Source organism: Podarcis muralis, chromosome 10, assembly GCF_964188315.1.
Source record: "Podarcis muralis chromosome 10, rPodMur119.hap1.1, whole genome shotgun sequence".
In the NCBI taxonomy this organism is placed as follows: domain Eukaryota; kingdom Metazoa; phylum Chordata; class Lepidosauria; order Squamata; family Lacertidae; genus Podarcis; species Podarcis muralis.
Genome location: NC_135664.1, coordinates 26,453,033 through 26,471,291, shown reverse-complemented (window position 1 = coordinate 26,471,291; position 18,259 = coordinate 26,453,033). Strand labels below are relative to the sequence as shown.

At 41.6% G+C, this 18,259-nt stretch overlaps 1 protein-coding gene across 2 annotated transcripts in view; it reads right to left on the bottom strand.

Moving 5' to 3' along the window:
- Nucleotides 1-490: 490 nt before the first annotated feature.
- Nucleotides 491-18,259, bottom strand: part of PNPLA8 (patatin like domain 8, phospholipase A2) — a 34,730-nt gene continuing 16,961 nt past the window's right edge. For both annotated transcript variants that reach the window (XM_028745731.2, XM_028745732.2), the window contains exons 8-10: nucleotides 15,115-15,309; nucleotides 4,136-4,331; nucleotides 491-1,922 (exon numbers count right to left, since the gene is read on the bottom strand). In XM_028745731.2, coding sequence (XP_028601564.2) covers nucleotides 1,648-1,922; nucleotides 4,136-4,331; nucleotides 15,115-15,309 — 666 coding nt within the window. In that variant the 3' untranslated portion in view covers nucleotides 491-1,647. The remainder of the gene's footprint in view (nucleotides 1,923-4,135; nucleotides 4,332-15,114; nucleotides 15,310-18,259) is intronic.

The window sequence follows — 18,259 nt, the reverse complement described above, 5'->3', positions numbered from 1 at the left end:
GGCTAGGAATGGAACCCCCATGCGTAATGTTCGCTGCCTGTATAGCCATCATAACCAATGGCTATGGTCTTTTTAATCCAGTACTAACAAGCTAACTGACAGCAGTGGTCCATTATTTTTCCAACTAGGTATTTCTGATCTTAACAAAGTGCTTAACCATAGATGTCATTGCTTAAGCCAAATACTTTACATATTGCCAAGTCTGTGTCTGACTACCAAGATCTCACGAACAAGCCTTCCAGGAAGGAGATTTCTAAGGGCGGCATGCAAGGCATTCATGGGGTTTATGAATAAAAACAACTTGAGAGTGTTTGAAATCCCCCATTGCCACTTTAGCATATCAGAATGAACCATGATTAGCACAGATGAGTCTTTTTTAGAGTTATCTTAAACACTGGTACTGAAGTCATGTTGACTGCTAACTGGAGTATACAAAGTTACACAAGGTTAAAACTCAAGTTTTTGAGCAATTCAGGCGCAGAACATGAGGCACATGAGTAAACCTGTTTATTTTATTTTTACCAGTAACTAGACTAGGCTTAGTATACATATCACTAAATAAATCATACAGTACTATGAACATATAAGAAATCATGTTACAAATTTATTTTCTTACTTTCAAGACATGAGTTTGTGTTGTTTTTAGACAGGGAATTACTCTGGAATAGAACCTTTGAACTTAAAAATTCTGAAAAATATAAGTAGGTTGCTACTGTAGACCTTACCGTAATCAGCCAAATACTGATAATGTAAACTGGATAAAATATTGAGACCCAATGCACAATATACAAAGCGTTTTAACATTATTTTAAAATACAAAAAAAATTGTTGACATGCACAGACTTTGTGATAAGGCAATTAAATTGCCATTAAATAGACGGGATGGCATTTAGTGGCAGTGCCAGGAACCTGTAGAATACTGCAGGTTTATAATACATTGCAATCCAATCTGATATCAGACAGTTTTGTTCCAATAATTTCTATTTGACCAGAGTAGTTTTATTTATTCTGGCGTAAGTGCTTTGTAGAGCAGGCTGCCCAGTTGGTTTGTTTCCTCTTCTCACATCAAAAACATTTTTAGTTAACAGGTAAACCACATTTTGTTTTTGTCAACATGATTTTGGTCTGCATTTCCAACACATAACAAAATTTGTGTCCCATAATTGTCACAAATTTAGGCAGACCCTAACAAATGTCAGATAAAAAAAACCCAAGCCATACCAGAATTGTACTCCTGAGGAAGTTTAGGAACAGATATCGAATAAAATCTTCACTTCAAGAACTGAAAAAAACCAGATGTGAATTCTTAGATTCCACTGCATAAGTAGAATTCACCTCCACCAATGCAAAAAGGTGTGTGAGGGTCATCATTACCCTCATCTGCATCCTGCAGAAATCTACCTTCAATCTAGCCCAGGGCTCCAGATTGGGGGAACAGGAGGGGAAAGAATAAGAGATTGTGGCAACTTCCCTGTCTGCTTTAAGTGCCGTTGGTGTGTCACTGCTGACTGAAGTGCTTTCCCCAGCCTATCGTGTTCATTATAATCACAAGTAATTACATAATGACTAATAAATGTTGATCCCTTTTAGCACAGAACGGATTTCTGAAACAAGGTCCACACCTGAGACTTTACAAACTTTACATATTCACAATTTGGAAATAATTGGAAGCCCTTCGTACATGTCAGATTTTAATCTTATCCAGTCGTTAAATTTCTGCAAAGTTGTTTTCTCCTGGGCTAATATTTTAGCAGCTTTTTTCAGTTTTTCTTCATTTCTTTCTAAATACCGGATGCCATCAGTCCTCAACTGATTGAGCTTTTCTTTGCGATTTTCATCCAGAGCTATATCTTCATTCATCAGAGGATTAAATCTGAAGTAGGTGTCTGGAGGCAGAAGGGCATCCAGCATAGTGTGGACTTCTAGTTTTAAAACCAACACAATAAAAACAAAACATTAGTTTGGGAAGACACATGCAAACTTTACTTAAGAATGAGGAATAGGTTGAGGTGTAGCGCCTCCTCCCCAAATTTAAAGGGTTCTTGCTTTTTAAAATGGAACCTCCACACTCCACCTTTTGTATGATTGGCTCATGGTGTTTAAATACATGTCTCTGCCACCATCATGTGTAGTTTGGACTCAAGTATCTACTCACCATCGTCTTACTTATCCATGATGGCAACCTTACTCTAAAAATATTTATTTGAAAGAAAAACAGTTTTAAAATAAAATACAGTCTAAGGGAAGCATGTTTCAGCCTGGAATGTGGTATTCAAATAAACTTAGTCAGTAAGTACGTGTACCTGTGGCACTCAATAGCCCATGGTGCTCATTTGTTACTGAAATTTATACACGTAAATGTGATATAGATGCATACCCAATTATTTATGCTTAGAACATTTTTACATGCAGCTTTACATTATAAGAAGCCGGTTAACATGAGGCCATATCCGCACTATGAACCAAACATTACCTGGCCCACTGCATCCCTACATTTGTATCAGAGCCACCCCATGGAGCCCACCTTATTTCTGTGATTTTAAGATGTTTTAATGATGTAAATGCCCTGGGACATTAGGGTAAAGGGTAGAATGATGATGATGATGATGATGATGATGATGATGATGATGTATTTTTAAGCAGCCAACTCACAGGAAATAATGTATCTTCACCTTTTGACTTTGCTCTTTAGAAGTGAATGTTGCACGGTGACATTACTGGTTTGGGAAGTGAATAATCTGTAGGCTATGGCTATGTAACTAACCAATCATTACAACAACCCCAGAAGCAGAAAAAGTCACATAATGCCTAGCCCACCATTTGACCAGAAAATCAGAAATCCTTTCATTGTATTCTGACTCCCATAAATGGTGCAAAAGAGGCTCAGCTGTTACACAATCAATTTTAAAGCCAGGCGATTGTCAACAGTAAGGCACTTCTCTGGCCACAGGAATACAATTTTGGGATTTGGGACACCTTCTGAGTAGCCAAATCCTTGCTGAAATGCTACACCTGGCTACTAATAATAGTAGTAATCATCATCATAAACAGATCTAGAGCAACAGGACTGTGAAACACAGTTCCTCTTCCTCGGCACTTCTATGGTCTATGCTAGCCTTTCCCAACATGGTGCCTTCCCTGTGTTGCTAGGTTACAGCTCCCATCAGTCCCAGCCAGCATGGAAGGGGATGCGAGTTGTTGTCCAAAACATATGGACGCTACCAAGATGGCCTTTCTCATAAAATATCTTATATGGATTTCACACTAAAAACAATTACAGAACTTCACTTTTAAAAGTCACTCCTGTTTTAATTTAGTGCCTCTCTTCACAGCAACACAACACGACTATGCAATTTATTTCCTGGTGGAATTCCGTATCAATCCCGGAAGGTTTTCAGTTTTAAAGGAGGCAAATGTGTTGCTGGTTCAAGTCAAACAAGGCCTTAAAAATAATTTATATGAATGTGCAGAATGGAGGGAAATACTGCTTTTCCACCAATATAAAAATAGACGATTTAGAATTATGTTCCTACTTAACCACTACTCCCAACATGCTCAAACCTACACCAGTCCTTGCCATGATTATTTTAATGCTCATTCTGGCATCCCTCCTGAATTTTAAGGCAAGCAACACCTCCAAGCAACACTATGGCCCATTTTTAGATATGATGTATTCATCAATCAAAGAGAGCTTAATAACAGCATAATCAAGGTACAGTCTCAAGCAGTTAATTTAAATGCATATTTGGCATGCTTTATCATCAGCTGCCAGCACAATCCTTATTCACCAAATATCCAGTGCAATATATTAGTCTGACAAAAAGGCTAAATCTTAAATGTATCAAACACACAGACTCATACACAGACCGATTTAACACAATGCATTCTAATTCTCTTTTTATGCTGGCTTTGTATATGAACTAAACCCCAAATCCTCACATGGATGGCGGGAGATAGGGATTAACAAAATAATCTCAATTTGAACAAAGATTATGAAACATGCCCTTGATGGAAACAGAATGTCCTTTGATGTTTTGACTACTGGTAAATCATTTTTTTTAAAATATCCATGTATGCTATGCTATTCCTAGTCATGAATACTAAAACAAAACAGCCTTAGCCAGTAGGTACCAACCTTCAGTATCAGTGGCACTGCTGATGACATTAGTCAATTTAGCTTTCAGACTTGTATAGGTGACGTTAGGTTTCCCTTCATTTTCATATCGACCTGTTCCCAGGGATATTACACACTGCAGTGGAACATTTGGCCAAAGACACTTGCATTCGTGCACTGCTAAAGCTGTAGGATTATTTAAAAGCAGGCCTCCATCCTGTGAATAATAAAAAAGGAACAAAAGCAAGGGGTTTGAGCCATTCATAACTATAGGCGTATCATTAAAATATTACAAGATTCAAATAAAAAGTCCCAGTGTTCTGTTTTTATTCGCTTTCTGCCAATACTGAAGCAAGGAAGCTACTTAAAATATACTGCTGCTGTACATGCTCAATTTAATCAGTAATGCTACTCTATGGATTCTATGTGACTGGTAAATTTTGTTTCTAAACATGTACGGTATCAATAGCTTTAGGTAATTTAAACTAAGTAAAATATATACATTAATATTAAACAATCATTCCTTTGATGAAAGCCTCAGGCAGACAGAACAGCCATAGCTTTAGATGAGAGCACAAAACTGTTGAACTATGGAGGCTTCAGTCTACTAGTAAAGGGTACTGCTCTGTTCAGGGTACCCGTCACTCCGTTGCCCTAGTTCTTCTTCTGTTTCTTCCCAGCACAATGGCCAGCAATTCTGCGCCTACAAGCATGCTCAGTCCTCACTGGTCTACTCTAAAGCATACGTCCAATGCTTTAAATTTTAATCATAATACAACAGATATTGAATAAGTTTGTACATAAGCTATTGCATGGACACTTCTTTTGCACATAGATTGATTGCAGTTATGTTTACTACAAGCCTAGAATATAAGCCAAATAGCCTTTTCAGACATTTATTTCTACTAGTTCAACAGGACCTAGGTTGAGCCTTTCAGAAACCTACAAAAAAAAAATTGTTTTGCAGGGAGTGCGTGTAGCCTTTTAGCAGCTGGCAACAGAATCATATTTTAGTGGTACAAGACACTGCAAACAAACATTTCCACATAAAATATTAAAGGGTTCTTCATGCACAAATACATAAATTGTCTGCTGAAACCCTGCTGGAGCTATAGTTGTGCCTCCTATCCTCCAGGAAAAAAGCAAAATAATAATAATCTTGCACCCTAGTGTGATGGGAGTAGCTTTTCTCCAATAATGGCATTGACATTTTTTGAGGGAGGGGGCAGAACTACCCATACAACCAACTGCAGGTATTGCCGTCTATGAAACGGGTTCTGAAATTTAGACCACTTTCCCCCTTGAGACTGTAATATGCAAAACCAAATTCTGTTTCCAAAGGCATGCAAAGACAAGTGTTGTTGGTTTTTCCATGGGACTAAATAATTTTTTTTTAACTGTTCTAATTCTAAATTTATCACATCACACCACAAGAATATCCAAATCACATCTACTTAATATATTGTTCAAACTGCAGTCCAATGAATTCTTTATTGAAAACAGAAACTCTTTTTTTCCACAGCTGCAGTAGATAAAGTAGGATGCAGATCATTGGCCTGCTGAGAAAGTCCTTTGATTAAGCTTTCAATACAATCTACAAAAGCTTTTTGAACTCTTTCTGGACCAATTAGTATATTGTGCCTTCAGCAGAAGTAAGAAGAACAGTAGCCTCTTAGTGCACATTTTAAAATTTTGGCTAAAATCAGATTTCGCCTCAGCACCCATAGTAAACACTGTGTTTGCTCTATGAATAAGTCTACTGAATTCAGTTTAATACCCTGGTTCTTTTAAAGCTGAAGATAGTAAATATTAGCAGCAGCATCCACTTGGGATATGTAACATTTAATTTTGAGCAGACCAGATTCATATAACTCTACATCATATGTGCTACAACAGTCTAAAGGCATGATCCTGCAAAGACCTTTTAAGGCCTACTGATGGCAAAAAGTCACATCCCACCCGACAGTTGTGAAAGGGACAGGAAAGACAGCTAAGGCCTCTCTGTCAGCCTGGCTAGGGCCAAGTGCCACTAGGGCTGCCCCTAATGAAACTGACCCCACCAGTGGCCATTCTGTCTGGGTTCCCACAGCACCACCACAGGGTACAATGCTACGAAATTTAAGCATGTAAAACTATCAAATCCTATGTATTTTCATTATATAGAACACAGGAAAACCTAAATGGACAAAAGCTACACGGCTTCATATGAGCTTGTTAAATGGATGCAAAAGGCAGATGGCCAACTTGTGCTCAAAAGGGCAAACAAGAGTTCACAAAAGCTCAGTTTTGAACATTTAACGTATTGCGGCTTTGCTTATGCTCTAACTGCAGTTTCTATTTGCTTTTGTAAATACAAAACATAACTGAGGATCATTTGTTTAATGCTTTGCATCACTAAAGGTTAAAGCTGAGTTTAAAATTTCACACAAGTAGACCAACCACATAATGGCATCTTTAAATCTCATATCCCTAGATACTTTCAAGTGTAGAAAAATTGTTATGATGGATGCCCGTCTCTTTGAACTGAATGATCTAGCAACAGCCATATGAAGTGTATGCACAAGCCTTGGATTTTATTCAACTGCGTGGCAACTGGCCAAAATTGACAAGCACTTCATTCCATTTATTCTCTTTTCACTTCTCATGTTGCCTTTCCTTGCCCTCTATTTTGTCTTCCCTGCTCCCTATTTATTCTTATTCCAACTGCAAGTTTCTCTCTTCACTAGTCCCCAAATATACATGAGCCACCCCTGCCTCTCTTTGTACTCTTGCATTCTTACATTGATCCCTTGCCCCGCTGTTGCCATAAGCACACTGGGAACATTTAAAATGTTTTATGCCACTTTTGGCTGTGAATTAAATTCAAATTTAATGCTTTGACAAAAAAAGAATAAAAGTATTTGACAGCTATTGCAATCGTCAACACAGAGCTTTGATCTCCAGGCCCTTTCTGGTATAAAAGTATCTGCTTATTTTTAGATTGCGACTTCTAAATGTCAGACTGGCAACTGCCAAAGGAATTTATCTATGCCACTTTTTTATTATTATTTAAGAACTTTTTTTAAGTGTGAAAGAAACAAATTATGGGGCAGAACACTGTCACTTCTAACTTAGCTTTGTTTGTTCCTTGCCAGATCAAAGACAAGGTTTTCCTTTCTCTTTCTCTCTTTTTTAAAAAAGAAATCCTATGTTACGTGCTTTACTCAAAACATGTACATGGCAGTAAAGAGACAGAAACCTAAAAGTTAAATCCCACTGAGATCCATTCTTTAAAAACTTGCATTTCTTCCTTGAAGAGCTATCCTGAGTTCCTTCTCCCTTTCTCACAAAGTGCTGCAGACCTCCCTGCTGTTCATAGTGGGCGATGGGGAGGACATTACTTAATATGTATGATTTTTAGACGTTGCTGGGAATTTTACCAGTTGTCTTCTTTCAGAGCTCATACACTCAAGAAAATAAATTCTATTCTTCCTATTTAGTATTTGACTGCCTAGTCTAGGACAACTGGTGGCAGCACTTTTTAGAATGTTCTGTTGGTACTGGAATATTTGGTACTGTCACAAGGGGCATCAAGGACACCTTTGGCAACAAAAACCAGGCCAAAATACATCCATCCTAAACTCAACAGGAGACTACTAATTAAGACTTTAAAATCTTGTTACTCATTTTCAACAGCACTGTACATGTAAAGCCTATTGTGCACTTTCTTTTTCAATAAAAAGCCGGAATTTCAAGTTACACTGTACCAGGCACTTTCTTCCTTCTCCTAAAACACAGGTGTTTTTTTTACTTTGACACAGTGAAGTTATGTGAACTGAGTCCCATGGCACTGAAAGATGCGATTTAGCAAAGCCAATTCCAATACTTGGAGTTTGCTAGCTCCATAGCAACCATTTCACCTCAATGCCTGCGCAGACATGCTTTGCATTTCGAGTTCATTTTCACAGACTTGCTCTGTTTACCTTCATTGTGCTTGTGAAAAAGAAAACTCCAAACTAGCCAAGGGAATATTCACTTGCAGAATTGTTCTATTTTAAAATTAAACTCAGCACTGAAATATGAATATTGGGCTTCTGCTATACGCAGAAGGGTTTTTTAAAATTACTGTCTTCTGAGAATTTTAGCACTTTCTTTTGTCTGATAAATATAGGATGGAACAGTCAAGGTAAAGTATGATAAGAGAAGTGTTAATGGAATGACATTCTTCGTTACATGAGCATCTTTCAATCACTCCACTGAACTGTGGATTTTTATTTATATAAACAAATTAAGACTGATCTTTAACATTTATTGGTATGCTTTGGACTCCCATAAAAGCTGTGTGTTCAATAAACACCCACTTAGCACAAAAGATGTGCTTTTGCATCACTTAAGACTTACAACCATTTCTATAGTATTTAAAATGGGAATTAATACTTGAACAACAGCAGAAAAATGACACCACCACAATACTAAACAGAAAAGAGCATTTCAGGGAAAAGAAAAGACATTAGTTCAGGTTGTCTTTAAAATTGGGCAAAGCCAAAGTCTATACTTAACTGTCTTAGCTACAGAGTTCTAGTTTCCACTCCCTGTTCACTAGTGTCACCAAATCACAGTTGTGATACCTTTGTAGTCCCTGGAGTTCCAAGTTCATACCTCTCTCATTTCTGATGGCAAGCACAATATAGCCTCTAAACAGATGAGTGAGGAATAAAAAGCATCTCTGGACTACACTGCAAAGAGGTATTAAGGGTACCAAAACCATGTCTGGGTTAGCAGCTGACAATCCCATCCCAATTCCATAGCTGCCCTCAACACACACAGTTCTATTCCCTACCGATTTCCAGTACTGGAATTTAATACCATGGCAGAAAGGCATGGGAGACATTCCTGGGAGAAAGCACTCTTATCATGTTCCAGTATTCATACCCAGCTTAAGTCCTGTTACTAGAAAATGGCCAAGGAGATGAAATCAAGCACCCTTAGCTCCATGCCACAAATAGTAGAAGGTCCCACCCCCCCCCCTCCATGTCTATCAATTTTTAAAAACTTGAGCCCGTGATATGATAGAAATGCTTCTTGTGTTTTGTTAATCTCCAAGGATATTTCAAAAATTATCCTACGTATCTGACACAGTGATCCTAAGAGTGAAGCATGGGCATAACAGGAAAGACCTTGCATAAAATCTTAAAATTCTCATGTGGATATAAAGTCAATTGATAAAGGCAAGAGAAGGGAACAAAAACAACATTTAATTGTACATATTTTGGAAACAGGCTCCCAGTTACTGTTATGAAACGAAAGCTTTGAAAATGTTTCAGCAAGGGTCGCACTCTTCCTCGTCCTATATACTCGTCCTGATACAATTGTTTTACACATATGGAATTATTTAATCATTCTTAATTTTTGTCATGTATGGAGCCCTTTTTACATATGGAGGTTTTTTATTATCTTTTTTTAACCGTGAAATTGTTTCAAGGTATTTTATGGGAAGCAATTCATAAAAGGACTCAAAGAAATACAAGTTGCAACAAAATTATATTGGGCTTGCTTGCCAAAAGAATTCTTCTTCATGTCAGGAGCCAGTTGCCATTCTGTAGGGCAGAGAAACATGTAACACTAATCCAGGGTAGCTAGGAGGATGCTTTCCAGATGCAGTTGAACTACAGTCCCATCATCCCTGACCACTGGCTGCAGCTGCTCAGAGTTGCTGGACTCTCCTTCATTGGAGGATTTTAAGCAGAGGTTGGATGGTCATCTGCCATGGATGCTTTAGCTGAGATTCCTGCATTGCAGGGGGTTGGACTAGATGGCCCTTGTGGGTCCCTTCCAATTCTATGATTCCATGAAGCCCAACACCTGGAAAACTTTGACAGTATCTATCGAACACCAGTATGAAAATGAGTTTAGTTGTGTAACACACAGTCAGTGCAGGAAGTATTCTAAGCAGATGGCAGATTATAAAAGGTGTTACAAAGAGAAAAATACTGGCAGCTGTTGCAGCGACTGTGACAATAAAATTTAAGTACAGCAATCCAGTGTCTTGTACCATGCAGGGAATTCTGAGAACAAGAGAAGGGGAGTGGATTGGAAGGTTTTACTACATCCTAAGCAGTCTGATCTCACCCCCTCCTTATTCTTCCAGAGAAATACTTTTTCAAGCACAAGGGGAAATAAATCAGGGCTTTTGGAAAAACAACAACAAAGCAGCATATCTATACTATCCTGCTTGGCTGGAAGATAATGCTTCCCAAGATTTGTTCTGAAGCACTGTTCGCTTCTGAGTCACAATAAAAAAACCCCCCCAAAATACAAAATGTCCCTCTCTGCAGAAGTTAAGTCTTCATGAGTTGGAAGGTAACAGGAACTGTGACCCTTAAATGTAACAGTTGAAAACAGCTCTTGAGTAAAGCCTATTCTCTTTGTATCACAAGCCCCTTTTTAAGATCTGAACACAGGGTTTTCCCCCTATGCTTTTAACAGCTGCTTGCAACATTTTGAGAGATGTAACATTTCCCCCCTTTTATCTACTTGTTTCATATACCACAGAATCCCAGCCCTGCCACAATCCAGAGATCACTGATCATTATTTATACCTCCCGGTGGGTGGTATTTCAGTCTATACTGACTAATTGCTGTCTGGGTTGTTGAGAAAGTTCACTGGCCACAACAGTTCTATTTATTGACAGGTCGGAAGAAGGAGCAGCGTCTGTAACACTCTTTGCATCAATTTGCATGTGCTACGGGAATGCAGATTCTCTTAACTTCTCCTTCCTCAAAACCAACGTGAACCATATAAGCCTAGGAGTGCATGCATTAAGTATGTTAAGAAAAATGTATAAAATATGCTAAGCGATGCAATGATATGCCTTGAATGGTCATTTGGCATGCTGGCTGAGGCTGTTGGGAGTCCAATGACATTTGGATGGCCACAGGTTTCCCAGCCCTGCCATATAGAACTAACCGCCACGTATCCTTAAGCTTTTCTTCAGAAACCACCGTTTGTAAACATCACTTGATTTTAAACAAAACTGCTACCTACTACAAAAAGCAAACGTGAACAATTTGATAACAGAAACTAGCAGGAAAATAAATTAAGTAGCGACAGAGACAAGTATTAACAACAAATATCTCTTAAAAGCTTCATCATTCAGAGTGCCTTCAGGTGTCTCTGGAGCAGCCATTGAGTAAAGCTGGCATTGCCACCAAAGAAGTCCTCTTCCAGACAGACTCCTGCTGAGCTCCAGTCAACAAGGGCACTCAGAGAGGATCACAGCTACTGAACTGAGGGCATGAGGGAGGATATACAGTGGACGCTCAGGTTGCGAACGTGATCCGTGCGGGAGGCGCGTTCTCAACCCGCAGCACTGCGTCTGCACACACGTGGGTTGCGATTCGGCGCTTCTGTGCATGCGCGACCACCGCAACCCGGAAGTAACCCATTCTGGTACTTCTGGGTTTTGGCGCGTCTGTAACCTGAAAAAACGCAACCTGAAGTGTCTGTAACCTGAGGTATGACTGTACAGGGGAAGACAAGAACCTAGGGTCGAAGCAGTTTTAAGGCTTTGCTAGCTAGGAATCAGCACACTGCCCCAAGAAAAATTCCATTGCTGAACAGACTGCATACAAATATGGAGAACAAACGGAGCTATTAATTTAGTTCTGTGCAACAGAGATCTGGGGGAGGCTGCTGCAGGGAAAAGGAAGGGGAAAGTGGTGAAGTGATTTTCACCAATTCCCCCTTCTTTCTGCAACCCACCGACACCCCAACAGAGCATCTTCTCAGGGGGCAAAGGAGGAATTAACAAAAGTAATTCCCAATCCTCAAGTGGGAGGATAACACAAACAGAAAACCATCTGGACCGAACCCTCTGTGTCTAGTTCAACTAAAACTTAATTACATTTCAGCTGAATTTAGTCTATGGCTAAGATACCTTTCAATGTAATCACTATTTATTGTTAACTTGATAATTTATATTTAACTTTCATATTTATAAACACTGTTGTCACGTCTGTTTGTTTTAGCTTTGCGCTGCATTTTAGTGCAGCAAATTTATTTCATACTGTCTTCTAAAAATTGCAAGCCATCTTGAGGTTCCTGTTGGGAGGTGGGATAAATATATTTTAAAATGAACAGAATTCTAAGAGCGGTTTCCATTTTACTTTTAGGGGGGAAATGCCATACTGCTGATCTGGTTTTCATGACCCTTCCTCGCTGAAATCTCTTTTAGCAAATTAGCAACATATGAAGCAGCCCTAAGACTCTCAATATTGTCACACATCAAAGAACTGGTATACTTAATAAACTGGTTCATTAGGCAGGAGGCAGAACTAAATGCAATGAATTTTTAATGCCACATATCAAAGGACTCTTCCATTCAATGAAAACATTAATTAGCATCAGCATACAACTCTCACAGCAGTTGCCCTGGCATTAAAGTTTGTCAGCATACCTTGAAACACGCAGGGCTTTGCTAGAGATCACAGAACTATGAAACCTTTATTGTAAGGTTAAGCAATTCACCAAAATCAGAAGACTCTTTGAACTACTGAAATCAATATTGCAGTATGAACACTGAATAGGGTTTCACTGCCTGAATTCATGTCAAGGAGCCATGGTTAATCTTGCTTCCCTAGTGCACTTGCTCTTATCATACATATGTACCATATGTCTAAATCAGTGTTTCCCAACCTTTTTTGGGCAAAGGCACACTTGTTTGATGAAAAAAATCTCGAGGCACACCACCATTACAGCCCCGTGACGTCAGCGCGCAGCGTCACGCCGGGAGGGACGCACGAAAGTGTAACTTTCAATTTTTTCCCCTCCCCCTTGCCGGGGAACCTCCAAGCTTTGGGGGTGGGGGGGGGGGGAGGAGGCAGCAAAGCGAGGGACTGAGGGACTCCTCCAACGACAAGGGTTGGGGAAGAAGAGAAAGGGCTATTCCGCTCCAGTCACGGGAGGGGAATATGTACTGGCCCAACTGGTGTGCGGTCTTCGGAAAGCGGGGTGCGGGAAGGAAGCCTAGGCTCGGGGTCATAGAATCATAGAATCATAGAGTTGGAAGAGACCACAAGGGCCATCGAGTCCAACCCCCTGCCAAGCAGGAAACACCATCAGAGCACTCCTGACATATGGTTGTCAAGCCTCTGCTTAAAGACCTCCAAAGAAGGAGACTCCACCACACTCCTTGGCAGCAAATTCCACTGTCGAACAGCTCTTACTGTCAGGAAGTTCTTCCTAACGTTTAGGTGGAATCTTCTTTCTTGTAGTTTGGATCCATTGCTCCGTGTCCGCTTCTCTGGAGCAGCAGAAAACAACCTTTCTCCCTCCTCTATGTGACATCCTTTTATATATTTGAACATGGCTATCATATCACCCCTTAACCTCCTCTTCTCCAGGCTAAACATGCCCAGCTCCCTTAGCCGTTCCTCATAAGGCATCGTTTCCAGGCCTTTGATCATTTTGGTTGCCCTCCTCTGGACACGTTCCAGTTTGTCAGTGTCCTTCTTGAACTATGGTGCCCAGAACTGGACACAGTACTCCAGGTGAGGTCTGACCAGAGCAGAATACAGTGGCACTATTACTTCCCTTGATCTAGATGCTATACTCCTATTGATGCAGCCCAGAATTGCATTGGCTTTTTTAGCTGCCGCGTCACACTGTTGGCTCATGTCCACCGGGCGCAAGGTCCACCGACCTCGGCGGAGAAAGGCAACAACCGGAGCCGATGACCAGTGGCGTAGCGTGGGTTGTCAGCACCCGGGGCAAGGCAAGTAATTTGCGCCCCCTAACCCCTTACCATGGTCATTAATACTGACGGCTCTACTCTGGGGCAAACTTCGTGGTGACTACTGCCCTCCGTGGTGTTGTTTTTGCAATTAAAGGACCCCTGCCTCAAATAAAGCATCTTGGGGATTGGGGACTGGGATTTGCCAAGGGAGCTGGGAATTGCAGTTCAGTGGCGGGTCAGGGGGAGAGGGTCCCTTCCGCGCCTGGGTGCCGCGGGCCCCTTTGCGCCAAGACGCGCGTCTTTGGGCGTCGCGGCGCAGCCTTCTCGGTCTCCCTCCCCAGCCCGGCTAGCCCCGACGCGGCTTCTTTCTGGTACGGGGAGGGGGCTTCTTTCTGGCGCTGGGGCCAGTGCGTTGGCCGGCCTCCGGCGCGGGTGGGCGGGCCCTGTCGGGGCGGGTGGGCAGTCTTGGCGCGCAGGCACTAGAGCGCAGGTGGCTCCGGCTGGGCGCTTCATTCGCCGCCGGTGGCACGTTTGGCGGGCTGCGCGCGTCCACACAGCGACCCGAGCCTGGGCGGCGTGGCGCTTGGTGCCGGAGCCTCCGCCCGCAGCGCCCCGTCGGGAGACCCGGCCGGAAGGAGCCTCGAGCCGGCTGTCGGACGCGGCTGAAGCAGCCAGGGCGGCATGGCAGGCGGCGGCGGCTCTTCGGCGACTCCGGAGGCAGCGAGCGCGCCCCCCCCAGAAGTTGTCAAGGGCGCCGGCGGGCGCAGCGGCAGCTCCTGTCAGGGCACGAGGCGGGCCCGGCGCCTCTCCCCCACCCACCCCGTCCGCCCACCCATATCCCGCTCAGGAGGGGCCGGTGGGCTGGCAAGCGCCTCACAGCAGCAGCACCAGAGAGGGAGAGAAGTCCGCCTCCCGCTGCCGCCGCCTCTTCATCCCCAGCAGCAACTTCCCTGCCCGGCTCCCCGCCGCCGCCGCCGCCTCCTTCTCTCCCTGCTTTGCAGTAGCAGCCGCCGCCGCGGCACACAAGGCAACATCTCGCGGAACACTAGTGTGCCGCGGAACACCGGTTGGGAAACACTGGTCTAAATCATGCCTGTGCCTGTGTCATATAAGATATATACATAAGGCTCACATTAAAGCAATATGTGAAATGAGCTGCAGTCTTGTTTGATAGTATTTGCTGTTAAATAATTAATCCCATTTTAACTCCCATTCTCCCCTAGATCAATTTTGTCTACAAAGAAATCTAATTATTATTATTTAAAGAAAAGCAACATTACAACCAACCTGATGAAGGTCATGGCCCAGCGCATACTCCTGGAAGTAACCTGGTGCAGCAGATGATGCTCTGATAGCTTGCCATAATTTATATTGGCAACTTCCAGGATAGTGAGACTTGACTCCGGGAAGGTGATTGTAATTTCTAAATACAAAGGCTTTCAACGGTGTCCCTCTGCTTACAATGGTGCTTATTGCAGCCACCTGACAAGAACAGGGAAACAAAACATTAAATGAAGCCGATAACTGTTTCCTACAACTTCAGTGGTTAGAAATGGGACACATACACCTTATTAGACAAACTTTCTTTTCACACTCAGTTATATAACAATGTTGACGGTCAGGTGTCTTAAATGGTCTTATCAGTCTAACACTTTGATTAGAGGAAGCCAAAATAGTTAAGGTTCAGTAGTTTAAAGTACACACAAGAGAAAACAAATATTTACGGATCAATGGGGAAAATGTAACACATGGCACTTGTTATGAACAGTTAACTGAGATTTGACAGCCCCAATCACCTGAATTTTGGAGAAGGAAAAGATATAGAAGAGAAATCAACCACACAGTCAGAAGATGGCAGGAATATGTAAATCCCCAACACTGTTTTTATTCATCACATCTGAATATCTTAGATTGGAAATTTATTACACAAGCATAAAGTGAGTGATAATTCATAAAGACTTAATCATATGCTTTGATAAGAAATAAATTGCTCAGACCAACTAACTCTGTTATCATACAGTATCTTGAAACACTGCAGTTTGTGAAGGTAAAATAATTTGCAAAAACTTTTAGAGATTACATAGCAACTTTATTTTTGGGGATATATGGTAATGTAAGGAAAGCAGATTAGTTAATGGCAGCTTCACTGATGCAAATCTATGAAAAAGGTTAACCTAGCTGAAAAAGGTTAGCCTAGCTCAGGGGCCCCCAACCTGTGGCCCACGGAGGCTGTTTAACTGGCCCATGAGCCACCCCCGAACTGAGCTGCCCGCTTGGCGAGTCCCCGTGCGCTGCACTAAACCGGCACAGTGCAGCGCGGGGACTCTCTTCCGCGGCTCCAGAAATCACTTCTGTGCATGACCAAACACCAGAAATCGCATCTGCGCATGTCCATGGCACTGGAAATCACTTCTGCGCACGCCCAGATGCTGAAAATCACTTATTCGCAGGTGCAATTTTTGGTGTCTGGGCACACGCAGAAGCGATTTTCGGAGCCATGGGCATGTGCAGATGCGACTTCCAGCATCGCGCTGCGCCGGCTTGGCCCACAGAGGATCTCCGCGGGAGTGATCCAGCTGATGTCCGGTAACCCTTGTCGACCCCGACCTAGCTAATAGAGATTCTAATTATTTTTTTTGGCCTTTCTGTTAAGTAAACAGCAACGAAAGAACCCCAAGGTTCTGAGTTTTCTTTCCCCCCTTTCTGTTCCCAATTGCTCTTCCCCATCTTGTATTTTAGATTGCAAAGCTGAGGGCAGGGGCAATTTTATTACTGTTCACATTAACCCACTCTAAGGGATAAAAACGCTTGAAATGAATAAAATATTTTAAATGTGGAATCACTAACACACTTTTTTGCTTTTATTTCATAGAACTGTAAATAAGGGGGGCAATGCAATGCAACACTAAAAGCTACCATAAGACTAGCAATCTTCCAAGCATTCTGTAGACAGAATCATTTTGAATATCTGCCTCTTAGAAGCAAGGTAAGATTTGGAAAATCATTCACTAGGTTTTGTGTTCACAGTTCTTATATCTTCTGAAGTTGCATTTATACAGTAGTGACGAGTTCTGTGCTCATAAAACAGAATGATGGAGCTGAATACAATAAGATAGTTAAGTTGCTAAATTACCTAAAGGCAAGCAGAATGAATAACTCCCACATTTAACATGCTTAGAAATATATTAAATTAATGTCTCCCCACCCCCAAGAAAGGTTTCTTTTAACCTCCTACACAAGTATGCAGGTTTCCACCCCAGAACAATTCTAAGAACTAAACATATAAGAGAGATTTATAGGTTAATGGAAGACTTTCTAAACAGTAACTCTGTTTCAGATATTACCGTTAACAGTGAGGGCAATACTATTTCCTATCATGGAAAAATTAGCATCAGAAATGTTTGAGACATTTATACCGTGATGCACACAGCTCAAATACCATCTTTTAAATTGTTACTCTTAACAAGTCAGTGGGTGTATATTTCTATTTGTATCCCAATTAAGAACTTGCCTTTGTTTGAGAAATCGTGACTCAAGCACTCAAACCCTGCATTTATGCTATTGTCGTACTGTTTTTCTCTGCCCAATTACAAAGTAAAATCATTCTATTTAAAAAATAGCTTAAAAAGCAGAAGAATTCTCACATGCAAAGCTGAAATGATCACTCATAAGGTATATTACTTGGCTATGACAAAAGCAATGTATAGATTTGTACATTTCTAGATGGTGCTAACACAAACCAATGCTCTTCAGTATTTAATGATGCAAAGCCAAATTCACCCTACCTGTACAGAGACCCTGGGCCCTGGAGGTGGAAAGAGTGAACTCTCTCTGCTAGAGTGTTCAATTCTAAAGCCACCATTGATTTGCAAAGCAACAGAAAGTAACAGGAGCCTAGGAAAAGCCAATATGAATCAGAGTCTTCAATATCAGACCACCCACTCCACTCTTCCTGGTTGAGTACAATCAGGTCTGGATCTTGATCTTCTGGGGAAGAAAACTATTGCTGGGATATTGCTGGAGAACAAGACTACTGCTGAGAAGCAGGGTTTGAGTACTTATTAAGAGCTTCCCCACACTTAAAAAAGTGAGGATCTGGAGAAGAAGCATCCCTGCTTTCAGCAAAAACCACAGCTGAAGAAGTAACCACTGCTGATAGTTGAGAGGCTGAAGTACTACAGATTGAGGGAGCCACAGCGCTCGTGAAAAACTGAGAACTTGAAACAGGTTATGCTTCTGACATCTGGGCATTTGAAGCGGGCTGAGAAGGGGTAATAAAATTCTTTGCCACAGCCTGCAGTCAGGAGTAAAAGGAAACTGCTGTTCCTGAACATTTAGGTTACCAGACATATTGCCACACTGTTGAAATGAGCCACTGCTGGACTGGGACATAATAGGCAAGCCAGCACCCACTTGGGGCTGAGATGGAGAA